Here is a 13,762-nt window from a genome sequence, read left to right on the forward strand (position 1 = left end):
CGGAGCGCTAGTGTAGCGCCTATGAAAGTTAGTTCGAACTAACGTCCGTTAGTTCGAACTAACTTTGTAGTGTAGACATACCCTTAGTGTCATCCGCAAACTTGCTGAGGGTGCAATCCATCCCCTCATCCAGGTAATTAATAAAGATATTGAACAAATCAGCCCTAGAACCAATCCTTGGGGCATTCCGCTAGAAACCGACTGCCAATTTGACATCGAACCGTTGATAACTACCTATTGAGGTCTACACTACTATCCTGCTTCCCTCAGTGTTGAGACTGACCGTGAGGATACAATGCCTCTTTCACAAAGAAAGCTGCCTCAGTGGTTGTGTAGACCAGGCTCTGCTGACTGTAGACTGGCGTGCCCTTTAGTTCTACACCCTGGAATACCTCTTGTTGCTGCTAACACATCCCCTCTTCTATGAAGGGTTTAGGAACAAATGGTGTAAAACCTGTATGGTTGTTTTATGAGTTCCAATAGAGTTGGTTTAAAATCATTTTGTGGAACGAGGTGTACCGGTAGTTCGGAATAGGAAGCCTAGTCCGAACTACCTATTTTGAGCCCTGTGTAGCCGCGCTGCACGGGGTTCGAACCAGCGGGGTTTTAAAAATGGCGGCTCCCCGCTTATGCAAATGAAGCCCGGGAAATGCAAATCCCGGGCTTCATTTGCAAGTGTGGTATGCCTACATTACCCTCCTAGTTCGAACTAGGAGGGTAGTGTAGACATACCCAGAGATATTAGCCTTTGATGGACCTATTCTCCATAAACTTACCTAATTATTTTTTTAAAACTTAGTTATATTTTTGGTCTTCTTGAGATCCCCTGCCAACAAGTTCCACTGGATGGCTGTGCACTCTGAGAGGCAGTAACTTCTTATGTTTTTTTTAAACCTGCTATCTATTCATTTCATTGAGTGACCTCCTTCACTCTTATGTTATATGAAGGAGCAAACAACAGTTCCTTATTCCCATTCTTCACATCAGCCAAGATTTTATAGACCTCTATCATATCTCCCCTCATTCGTCTTTTTCCTAAGATAAAATCACCTACTATTTTTTTTAATCTCCCTTTGTATGGAAGTTGTTCCGTATCCCTAATCATTTTTTATGCCCAACTCTATGTTTTTCCAATCCCACTGTATCTTTTTTGAGATGAGACAACCAGAACGCCATGCAGTATTCAAGGTGTGGCCATACCCTGGATTTATATAGTGGAATTATGATATTTTGTTTTATTACATATCCCTTTATTAATGGCTCCTAACATTCTGTTTGCATTTTAGACTCCTGTTGCTCAATGAGCAGATGGTTTCAAATAATTGTCCACAATGACTCCAAGATCTCTTTCTTGAGTGAAAGCTCTTTCATGAGCTTTTGTGGGTAAATGCCACTTCATCAGATGAGTTGGAGTGGAAGTTACAGAATCCAGGGCTTATATAACAGCAAAGGCTGTCAATTCTAGGACCAGTATTAATGAAGATAAATAAGTCAGGCTAGATGTGTCCCATTCATAACATTTTATGTGGAAATGCGAATATCAAAAGCAGGGAAAATTGCCTTTGTAGTGAATTAACCAATTATTATCTTTATTCAAGCCCAAACTGATAGGCTGTGTCTACATTGGCACCCTTTTCCGGAAAAGGGATGCTAATGAGACACTTCGGAATTGCAAATGCCGCGGGGGATTTAAATATCCCCCACGGCATTTGCATGAACATGGCTGCCGCTTTTTTCCGGCTCGGGGTTTTGCCGGAGAAAAGCGCCAGTCTAGACGGGATCTTGCGGAAAATAAGCCCTTTTCCGGAAGATCCCTTAGTAGGAATAAGGGATCTTCTGGAAAAGGGCTTATTTTCCACAAGATCCCGTTTAGACTGGCGCTTTTCTCCGGCAAAAACCCGAGCCGGAAAAAAGCGGCAGCCATGTTCATGCAAATGCCGTGGGGGATATTTAAATCCCCCACGGCATTTGCAATTCCGAAGTGTCTCATTAGCATCCCTTTTCCGGAAAAGGGTGCCAATGTAGACACAGCCATAGTGTTGAACTTGTAAATGAACTCCAGTTCAGCTGTCTCCCTCCTTCACTAACACTGGTCCCACAATTGACAGGTAACTCAGGTAACAGGACTCTCCAACTTATCTGATGAGGTGGGTTTTACCCACGAAACCTCATGACCTAATATATTTATTAGTCTCTAAGGTGCCAGAGGATTACTCCTTGTTTTCAAAGTTACAGCTTAATATGGCTATCCCTCTGAGACTTGAGTGGAAATAGTTGATTGAGACCCTATCATTTTTTATGTGTAGCTGGGATTAGGGTTGTGAATGAATAGTTGACTAGTCACTTCCCCCCACTCTTGCTGTCTCTATCAGAAAGAGGCAGCAAGGAGGGGAGTGGGAAGAAAGGGGGTGCTTCAAAGCAGCAGCGATGAGTGGAGCCCGGGGTCAGCTGGGGACTCCCATGCTGACCCTGGGCTCCATGTGGTGCGGCCGCTTTGAAATGCTGTAGGGAGCCTTATGCTGGGAGTTGAGCCCAGGCTCCATGCAGTGCTGCCTCTTTGAAACACCGCGGGGAGCATGGGGCCAACAGGGGATGGCTTGAATCCCCAGCTGACTCTGTGCTCCCTGCAGCACTTTTGCCATTGAAGTATAGCAGCATCCCTGGAGGCTGTTGCTAAACTTCAAAGTCGGAGGTGCCCGTATCGACTAACTGAATAGTCGATACAAATTGCATCAACTATTCAATTAGCCAATACATCTAAATTTAGCATCCTGAGCTAGGATTATGTTTTCCATTTTATATTTATCAATACTGAATTTCATATACCATTTTGTTGCCTCGTCACTCAGTGAGCTCCCTTTGTAACACTTTGCACTCAGTTTTGGAATTAAGTATCTTGCTTAATTTTGCATCATCTGCAAATGTAACCACTTTACTATTTACCTCTTTTTAAGCAGTTCTAGCACAGATCCATGGGGATACTACTGTTTACTGTGCTTCACTATGAAAACTGATCAATTATTCCTATGTTTTGTTTTCTATCTGGTGAAGAGTTACTGATTCATGAGAGAATCTTCCCTCCTTATCCCATGATTGCTTACTTTCCTGAAGAGCCTTTGGTGAGAGACCTTGTCAAAGTCTTTTTAAAAAATTCAAGCACAATATATTCAATGGATCACCCTTGTCTATATGTTATTGATAGAGCCCTGCACAGATACAAAAATTGTGTTTGCATCCGTCTGCATCCGCAAAAATAAGCCGCAGATATCCGCATCCATGGAGATCTATAGATTTGCAGTATTCTAGATATAGATACCCGCAGATATAAACAAATATTTATAGATTTGCAGGGCTCTATTTATTGACCCGCTCAAAGAATTAGAATATTTCCCTTTACAAAAGCTGTGTTGATTCTTCCCCATGAGAACATGGTTATCTATGTATGTGATAAGTCTGTTCTTTTATCATTTCAACAAATTTGCCTGGTACTAAAGTTAGGCTTAGCCATCTATTGCTGCCAGGATGACCTCTGGAGCCTTTTTTAAAAAATAGCACATTAGACAGACAGGCTCGTTTAATCATTCAGGGTATGGCTACCCTACAGCATTATTTCGAAATAAGCTATTTCAAAATAGTTAATTTGAAATAGCTTATTTCGAAATGACACGTCTACACTCAAAATGCATTTTGAAATAGCGTTTTTCTATTTCGAAATAGCACGTCCACACTGACTGGACGTTGACTCACATTTAAGGCTGGTTGGAATCAGTTCTGACAAGGTATCAGGTCAGAAGTTGCCTTGTGGCCAGGGCGGCCAGCAGGGCACCCTGGGAAGGGCTGGAGGTACCCTATTTCGAAATAAGTGTCTACACAGTGCTTATTTCGAAATAGCACTTTTGAAATTGGCACTATTCCTCGTGGAATGAGGTCTACCAATTTCAAAATAAGCCCTACATTATTTCAAATTAATTTCAAAATAACAGAATGGTTGTGTAGACGCTAGTACAGTTATTTAGAAATAACAGCTGTTATTTCGAAATAACTTTGCTATATAGACATACCCTCAGTTACATACCAAAGTTAGTAGTTTTGCAATTTCATATTTGAGCTCTGTCATATCTGAGTTCCATCAGAACTTTTGGGTGAATGCCATCTGGTTCTGGTGACTTATTATGGTTTAATTTATTATGATATTGTCTACTGAAATAAATTACTAACACAATATGATTCACTCATATCAAAACTACTTCAGATTAAGAGACACACTCTCAGTCGATTAACTAACAGATCTATCACTACGCAATCATTATTTGTTGTGCCTGTAGCAAAGGTCCAAGTGTGAATAAATGTATGACAAGACCACCAACTTTCATCTTGCAAGCAGCTTGAGGAGTATAAACATAGAGGAAGAAAGATTCATACTTGTTATTATATTTATATACATATCTCCAGGTGCCTTATAGCCACAGAGATATTCCTTATAAAAAAATCCACTCGTAAGCTTTTCATCGTGAAATGCTCAACAATATCCCTCTCCTTCCAATCCAGCAACTGGCAAGAGCGAAATGCCATATATTGCCAGCCTTACTCATATAAGTAGTACCTTCCTCCAGTGTTACAGTCACGACTGATTTCCAAGAGGCCACTTGCCAAAGAAGGTACTATTTGGTGAAAGTATACCTAGCAGAATCTGGCATTAGTGTTATAATATCACTTCCACGGGTGAAAAATTAGTGTAATTACCTATGATTTACACTGGTGTAAGAAAAGTCATAAACAGAGCCAGGGTCTATGTGACACAGCCAGGAATAGAGCCTAAGCCTCTTGACCTTCAAACTTAACTTGAAGAAGACCATCTTTCCTTTGTTGTCACTTTCTCTTTGCCTTCCCTTTGTTACTTGGACTCCAATTTCCTTCAGCTCAGGATCCTATCGGCTAAACTGCATTATATACTCCACTTCTTTTTTGTTCTCTTCACTCTATCTCTAGAATATTACCTAGCTGGCAATAAGCTTCCTAAGAGGCTACTTTCCTATCACACAATAAGCAATTTACTGACACACTACTGTTCGCATATAGTTCTGCACCTAGACAGTGAATTGGTTAGCAATTCCATATGTCAGAGTTGCTACAGCTTTCTGGAAAATTGTATGACTTTGGGTACATAAAAAAAGCTAACAGCAGCAGGAAAAAAATCATAAAAATGTAGCCAAATTTGTTTCATCCTGCCTGCATCAGCAAATTTGGTCAATGACCTCTCTATGAGTCATGCAAGAGCTTTAAAACTTGCAATGATTTATATATTCAGGATAGGAAGTTCAAGGCTTACATTTTTATTCCCAAACCATACATTATTCCTCTCTACACACAATTTCTTGATAATTACATCTGCCCCGAAATATATAGGCATAATTTTTTTCTGCTTTGTGGTACATATTAACCAAAACCACTCATTTCAATAACAGTCTCTATGTTTTTGGCTGATTGCAGCAGATATGTTGGATATTCCTGGAACCATAGATGGTGGATGCTTTTATTATAGCTTTAGTCATGGAAACGGGCTTCTACCAATAGTAGAATGGTTTGTAACAAGGTAATTATGAAGGGGGGGGGGACTTTATATTTTACATGGTATCAAAAATAAGAAGCATCTATTTCCTCCATTCAGCAATCTTTAAAATAAAATAATAATAAATATCACCTAGCTCTTATGTAGATAGCACTTTTCATCAAAAGATCATTTTACAAAGGAAGGTAAGTATTATTACCGCCCATTTACAGATAAGAAAGCTGACTAAGCAGTGAAGTGCCTTGCCCAAGATCAGCCAGCAGGTGAATGGCAGAGACAGAAATAGAATGCACATCTCCTTTTGAGTCACAATCTAGTATTTTGGCCATGAGACCATAGTGACTTCCCAGGAGGACCTGCATTCCTAAGTTTAATGAACTGTAGAACTTTTGAAGAAAAGCACTTGAATACAAGATGGAAACTAGCAGTACAAAATCTCTCTGTGTCATGCACAGAGAATATTTTGTTATCAGTTTGAGTAAAACAAAGCACAAGCAGCTTTTTAAATTACATGGTAAATACTATACATATAATGTTGCTTTCCTTTCTGTGAGGCCTAGCAGTTCACTCTCATCTCACTAAAGCAACTCTGAATCAACCATTACCTGTGACTTTTGCAGAGATATATAGATGTTTTATGGAGCCAGTTTGGCTGTTTTCATGTTTATCATGTTTTTTAACTGCTGCTATGTACATTTGGGATTGGGGAAATAGGATGTCCCTGTGACACACAGTACAGAATTTACATTTGTTATAAGTATTTGAATACTGAATGTTAAACCCAAAAAGTTTCATGTCAGGATTCAGAGCACAGAGCCCTTTTAAAGATCAATAGTACATTTAGTTTACTGGGGAAAAAAAAAGAATGATTCAATTCTAGAACCTCACAGGCCCTATAAGGGCCAAAAAGAACATGTTTTGTAGAGAACTGAGCTAAGAAAATTGTGTTTTGTTTTTTCTAAACCTTACCTGCTGGGGTTTGATTTTATAAAACTGGAGCAAATTCAGATTGATTTCCATTTGGCCTGAACCACCATATTTAGGGTGAAGAGGTAAGAAACTCAAATGAAAGCATGAAGCTTTGATCTATTATCCATAATGAGCATAGCAGGTACTTTTTGTTTTGGAAAGTCTGCCATTCATCAGGTTTTGCCAAATCTGGTACGTATGGTTCAGATCCTGAGTTCTGTTTTGTGTAAACCATCAGTATAAAGGCATGGAAAAATGTTTCCAGTTTGGACCCATCTCTAATTTTAATATCATTCCAGCTCCTCTGTGAACTAGGAAACGGGATGCCATGGAACAAGGGGAAAAAGTAAGCAAATCCCTTTTCTATGACCCTGTTGAGCATGTTATTACCTTTCTACAACTCTAATTGAACAATAAGTAATTACTATGTTAATCTTCAGTTGTCAGTGACTAAGCCATCCTAGTAAGGGAATAACATTCCCCTTTCTTTTTGGACAGTCCTAGTAAGTGAAAATTCTTTCAATTGAGTTTATGTGATGATAGTTATTGTTAATCTACCAGATGCTAGTATCTACAGGGCCTAAAACCTAAATGCCCTCATCACTTGTCTCTGAGTTTGTGGTATATCTGGCATGCTACCAAATAGTTGAGCCAGTTTGGTATACTATAGCATTGGCCCCAGAAGGCAGTGCTTACTGCAGTACTTCTCTATTCATCCTTTCACCTGTCAGCTTCATATAACAAAGATGATATATTTTCTTAAGTTGGTAGTCCACTAAAACTTTCCTTACCCAACAGACCAGCAGGACACTACTCTGGGTTGGTTGTAACAGAAAATTTCTCTCCTGCTGCCATCCTTCTGGAGCTACATGATTGTTTAAAACAAAAATAAAACCACAGTTACCTATTGGGCATCCAGATTAAAATACAGGAACTTAGTGCTAATCTTTAGAAAGTCCTGCTTTGACACTCACTACACTTACAGGTCTCATAAATTAAAACCAGAACACTGAACCCCCTGGACTGATTCCAATCTTTTCTGGAAACATTAGTTGAAGAAGCTAAAAAGCAGGAGAAAGATATCAGCCTTGCACAACTGTCATGAAAAATACCCCCTATAAACATAAAATCTAGTTGTCTGCACTTTTTCTGGTAATTATGACAATAAGGATAGATATTGGCTTTGTTTTGAAACCATTACTGCTTATCAGATTTTACAATGTAAGATTGCAAAATGTTGCACAAATTTTAACTAGCTGATTTCAACTTTCTAATGGACAGCTCTCCAAACACAGCCAGGAATCAGTAAAACTATCTTGTCCATCTTTAGCAGTAATAAAGAATCTGCCAGCCACATTCTTCCCTCAATGTCATTTGAGCAATTGACTTCAAAGGAGTTTCACAAATAAGAGTGGGTAGAGTTTTGCCCAGCAATATGAATTTTTAAAGCAAGCCTGTTGGTGATGTATCAGCCAGAATTGCATCAAGCTCCTTCTCCCATACCTGTGCAGTTTCTGCAACACTAGCAGGAGTAGAAAAATAAAACGTAATTTTTGTCACTGAAGCAAGCAGATATGGCTCTAAGCATGCTCAGTGAGCAGCAGATCCATTGTGTATGAAAACACCACTTTTATCAGGTCACTTTTCAGACTAAAACTACAATTTAACCTCACAATATCACTTTGAGGTAAGGGTTTGTCACTACAAAGAGGGGATTTCCCCAGTACCCCATAACAGGGCCAGAATTAGAATTAAGGAGCTCCAAGCTTGTAGTTCCTTGCTTTAGTCCACTAACTCATTCAAGCTTCACACTTATTTTTATTTGTGATCTACAAGAACTTAATCCAAGTACTAGAGACTGGCCTAGTCACTCTCTTAAATATGTATTTATTACCATATTTTCTATTTGAAAGGTAAAAGCCTATTTTCTTCTCCATACTAGGGACATTAGTGTACAGTCAAATAAATGATTAACCAATAAACCTAGGTTTATCGGTTAATCCTACTGACTACATGCACTCTCCCCCCCTTGCTGCCTCTGTATCAGAGGCAATGGCAGGGGTGGGGGGTGGGTGGAGGGAACTGGGAGCCGGTACCTGTGAGGAGCTGGCTTTAAGCAGGCTCCCGATGAGCATCAAATCTGTCTGTCACCCCCAACCCCATGCTATAGCCTCTGATAAAGAGGTAGCAATGCGGAGGGTGAGAGGGGCAGGCAGGAGCAAATATGTGTGGGGAGCCAGCTTTCAAGCCAGCTCCCCTCACGCATAGGCTCCGTCAGTCCCATAGCTGCCTCCTACAGAGGAAGTGAGAGGGGGCAAGCAGGAGCCGGTGCTGGAAGGAGCTGGCTTAAAAGCTAGTTCCCCGCAGCACCAGGTCCATGATGCCTCCTGCCCCTTCCCCCCCAGCCCTGCTCCCTCAATCAGAGGCAGCAGTGTGGGGGTGGAGTAGGGCAGAGGAGGCTGTCGTGAACAGTGGCTTCAAAGTCCCTCTGGACAGATACTGTTCTGCATCCTCTGGAGCAGCCTCTGTCCGCAGTGAGCCTGGGCTGACAGAGGCTGCTTCGTGGCAGCAGCCATGTCTGCAGGGAATCCAAGCTCCCCATCTCTGTCCGTGGGGAGCTCGGATCCTCATAGACAGGGGCTGCTGCTAAGCACAGGGTGGCAGGCAGACAATTTGCGAGGGGAGTTGGTTTTTAAATAGAGAGGCAGCAGCACAGAGTTGCAGAGAGCTCCCCGAGCATGGGGCCACAGTGCACTGGCTGCTGGCCCCACCCCTAGGGACTACCAAATAGTCATGTAACCAATCATATTTTATGTGTTTACACAACTAAGCAATTATACAATAGCTAACATCCTTACACCACAGAAAAAAATGCTAACTTTTTTTACTTTAATGTTAGTAATTTATATTGCATAATTTGCAGTTTAATTTCAAACATCCTGCAACTCCTTCAGTGTAATGAATATTTCTCCTGCAGAACAATTTTTAATGACAATTTGTATTAATAAAATGTGTGCACAGTGTTAGAAAAATGGGGCCAAGTTCCACCCTTAGTTACTCCATGCATCTGGAATTCATTAAAGTTTCACTTTACATAACAAAAGCTCAATGTGTTCTCAAAATGATGATCAAAAGCACAGACAGAGTGGAAACATCTTTTATTTAAGTCTAGGTATAACAACGAACTGTGTTACTGTAAGGCTGTGTCTAGACTGGCCAGTTTTTCTGGAAAATCAGCCGCTTTTCCGGAAAAACTTGCCAGCTGTCTACACTGGCCGCTTGAATTTCCGCAAAAGCACTGACTTCCTACTGTAAGAAATCAGTGCTTTTTGCGGAAATACTATGCTGCTCCCGTTCGGGCAAAAGTCCCTTTTGCGCAAAACTTTTGCGCTAAACTTTTACGCAAAAGGGCCAGTGTAGACAGCTGAGATTTGTTTTGCGCAAAAAAGCCCCGATCGCGAAAATGGCAATCGGGGCTTTTTTGCGCAAAAGTGCGTCTAGATTGGCCATGGACGCTTTTCCGCAAAAAGTGTTTTTGCAGAAAAGCATCCGTGCCAATCTAGATGCTCTTTTCCTAAAATGCTTTTAACAGAAAACTTTTCCGTTAAAAGCATTTTCGGAAAATGCCAGTCTAGACGTAGCCTAAAGGTAAAAAAAGCTGCCATCTTGTTTTCAACCATAGTCTAAAGCGGGGTGGGCAATCATTTTTGAAGGCGGGCCACTTCATAAATTTCAGAAGTGGTCGTGGGCAACTCCAAAAGCAGCAGGGCCTTGGGTAGAAGGGGCGGGACCTCAGGTAGAAGGGGCAGGGTTGGGAGCTAGCCTACCCCAAGTTTTGCTTGCCCTGGGGTTCTTGCCCCTGAGTTCCAGCCAATGGAAGGGGCAGGACCTGGAGCAGATGGGACTGTGCTGGGGACAAGCCTCCGCATCAGAGTTGTCCGGGGTGGAGGCTTGGAATGAAAGACACACCAAAGGGCTCGCAGCTCCTGGTCCTGCTGCTAATCCGTTGCCTGGCAGCTGCAAGCCTGACGCCTTTTCAGTTGCTGCTATTAAAAGGTTCCCGGCTCACAGCTCCAGGCGGCTGCAAGGCAATGCATTAGCGGCGGGGACAGGAGCTGTGAGCCCTTTAGCAGCAATTTAAAGGGCTTGTGCCTGCCAGCGACTGATACCGTCCTGCCTGCCAGCTGCCCAAAAGGCGCGAGCCCTTTAAATAGCAGGAGCTGAAAGGGCTTGTGCCTCACCGACAGCTCCCAGGCAACGCGTTAGCAGCAGGTCCAGCAGCTGCGAGCCCTTTCGATTGCTTCTACTTAAAGGGCTTGTGCATGCCAAGTGGCTGCTACTGCGGGCTGGGTCAAGGTCTAGGCAGGCTGGATCCGTCTCACTCACAGGATCTTGCCCAGCCCCGGGCTAAAGGGACACAAGCCAGAACATTCAGTTCATAAAACCAAATTGGAGTTTTTCCAGTTTCTGGATGCACAAGTAGTGAAAAGGTTTGCAGCCCTCTCTAATCCGATGGGGGCATGCAGCAAGAGGGGCTGCACTCTATTGCAGTAGCACCTGCATGCAAATGCAGCGGTGTCAGCTTTAGAGCTCTGAAGGGAACCTCTTGCCAGAAGTAAATGCCGTTTGACAACAGCTCCTAATAAGAGGAAGGAAATGAAGGAAAGAAAAGTGATAGGAAATAAAAGGACTTAATAAAACAGGATTTATTGCTTTCATTTGCGATGGTTTTCCTTTGTTCTGTTTAAGCACTGTGCCTTCCAATTCCAGATACAGCACAAAAGAGATACTTGTCTAAAAAAGTTTATTTCTATCTGGGATTGCCTTTCAAGACGCAGCATAGACTCAGTAATGCATGATTAGGCATAACAATGGACAAGCTCTAATGAATTTGGCACAGCCTTTGCTTATGATACCAATCAAATCAATATTAATGGGGAATGTACACGCTCATTACAGCACAAAATGGGCACCAATCTCCTCAGGAAGGTTTTTGGGTCATAAACTGTGTTTGAGATCAGTATAGCTGACTTCTCCTCCCTTTTCAACAGGATGGAAAAATATATAATTATGTGCTATTTAGTACCTGGGTAAAATCCACATTCAGGCTGAGTGTGGCATACTACTGAAATCAATCCAAAAGGAAGAAGTCTTAGTTTAAAAAAAATAAAGATTTTAATAGCTCTGAGAGTTCAAATTCAATTCTTAAGTAGGTAACACTAGCTATTTCTCATGCTGCCTCACATTTCTCTATTTATTTTTATCTGCAGAATCAAACATGCTAGAGAGGGAGGCCTGGTAAGTATTGCCTCAGCCATCATGCTTGGTTACTTACATCTGTGGTCAATTCTCCACACTTTCTTCCATAAAAGGTAAACGAGGCACTGTACTTGCAACAGGATAATCTAAACAATATGAACAATGTTACTGTTAAAGACCATCTGGTTCATCAAGCACAGCCCCAGACTGTTAACTCCTTGAGTAAAACAGGGAACCACGCAGTATGGTTTCGTCTATACACAATTCATTTTTAAGCTGATAAAATGCTAGAGTTCCTGACACACAACAGATTCAGTGCCCAGAGAAATTCAGTCTCTCTTTTCGCACTCCACAGAGCTCTCCTATGTTGTAATCTCGGCTTGTCAGCAACATTTACATATAATATTTTCTACAAAAAGTTTCTGGGCTCTTCCGTAAGCCTCTATCAAACAGTTCTACGTATGGATTTTTATTTTGTTTTGGGGAGGGCAGGTTTCAACTCATAATCAATTTATAAACTAATGGCCTGATCCTACAAACATTTAGGCACACAGCTATTAACTATGTAAGTAAAATTATAATTCTTCAGGCTATAAACAAACAGGCCCTGAAAAACTAAATGAGGGCTACTCAACTTCGGAAGCTCCAAGGTCTACAATGATACTCATAGCACATGCGGAGGACCGCAACTTAAATGTGGTTCCATAGACATGCAAATGTATATGCAAATATATGTAAATAACTTATTTCACACAAAAGGACATGACTACAAAGATTAAGGCAAGACTACACAACATGAAGGCCCCATTTAAGTCAGTTCCACTGATATTAATAAAAATGCAATATTTACCCAATTTCCACCCATATGACAGCTCTTTTAATGAGCAATGAGGGTATGTCTACACTACCCCGCTAGTTCGAACTAGCGGGGGTAATGTAGTCATCCGCAGTTGCAAATGAAGCCCGGGATTTGAATTTCCCAGGCTTCATTTGCATGAAGCCGGCCGGCGCCATTTTTAAATGCCGGCTAGTTCGAACCCCGTGCCGCGCGGCTACACGCGGCACGGACTAGCTAGTTCGGATTAGGCTTCTAATCCGAACTAGCTGTATACCTCGTTCCACCTCATCCAGCCTAATCCGAACTAGCTAGTCCGTGCCGCGTGTAGCCGCGTGGCACAGGGTCCGAACTAGCCGGCATTTAAAAATGGCGCCGGCTGGCTTCATGCAAATGAAGCCCGGGAAATTCAAATCCCGGGCTTCATTTGCAACTGCGGATGACTACATTACCCCCGCTAGTTCAAACTAGCGGGGTAGTGTAGATATACCCTGAGAGTTCAGGAATTTAACTACTAAAACGCATATCAACAGAAGACCATTATATTGACTACTTTTTTGTTTTGGCTCCCATCCGTGAGCTGTCTTGAGCCCCATGTAAAGCCAAACTGCACCGCAGGCCGCAAACAAATGCCTGAACTAAAAGATGTTTTTTTAAATAAAGTAAAAAGTTAAAGGAGGGTCACAAGAAAGTAAAACAAGTAACATAAATCCCAGCCCAGCTTTTTGCTAATGCCATCAACTCCTTCTTCTTTTGGTATTAGATGGACATGCAAGTCAACAAGTGCACCAAAGGAAAAGGAGCAAAGCAAGAATTAAAATGACTTGGGAGAAGAGAATGGAGGAGGAAAGTAACACAAAGGGAAGAAAGCGAGTATGTTAAATATTTAAGAGGCAGTGTAATCTAGCATACTGAACACAGGACTGAAGGTGTGCCTACACTGCAACTGTGATTACACCAGATGTGAGAATGCCCTAAGCTAGCTTTGATAAAACTTGCCAATAATAGCTATGAAGCCGTGGAGGCAATGGCAGCAGTACTGCCTAGCAGTCTGAGTATAAGCCTCCCCGAGACCCTTGGTATGTACTTCAGCAGTTAGTCTATGCCACTGTGTGTGCTGCTTCAACTTC

At 41.8% G+C, this 13,762-nt stretch overlaps 1 protein-coding gene across 6 annotated transcripts in view; it reads right to left on the reverse strand.

Annotated features, from left to right (window-relative positions):
- PARVA (parvin alpha) overlaps positions 1-13,762 on the reverse strand; it is a 238,667-nt gene that overhangs the window by 167,858 nt on the left and 57,047 nt on the right. Inside the window, exon 2 of one of the 6 annotated variants that reach the window (XM_075927860.2) lies at positions 11,874-11,943. The exons of 4 other annotated variants lie outside the window; for them this stretch is intronic. In XM_075927860.2, the coding sequence (XP_075783975.2) occupies positions 11,874-11,943 (70 nt within the window). Of the gene's footprint in view, positions 1-7,329; positions 7,404-11,873; positions 11,944-13,762 lie in introns of those variants that run through there. One more of the 6 variants, XM_075927864.2, reaches the window with a different exon arrangement.

This window comes from Pelodiscus sinensis, chromosome 5, assembly GCF_052426305.1.
Source record: "Pelodiscus sinensis isolate ZL-2025 chromosome 5, ASM5242630v1, whole genome shotgun sequence".
Classification (NCBI taxonomy): Eukaryota; Metazoa; Chordata; order Testudines; family Trionychidae; genus Pelodiscus; species Pelodiscus sinensis.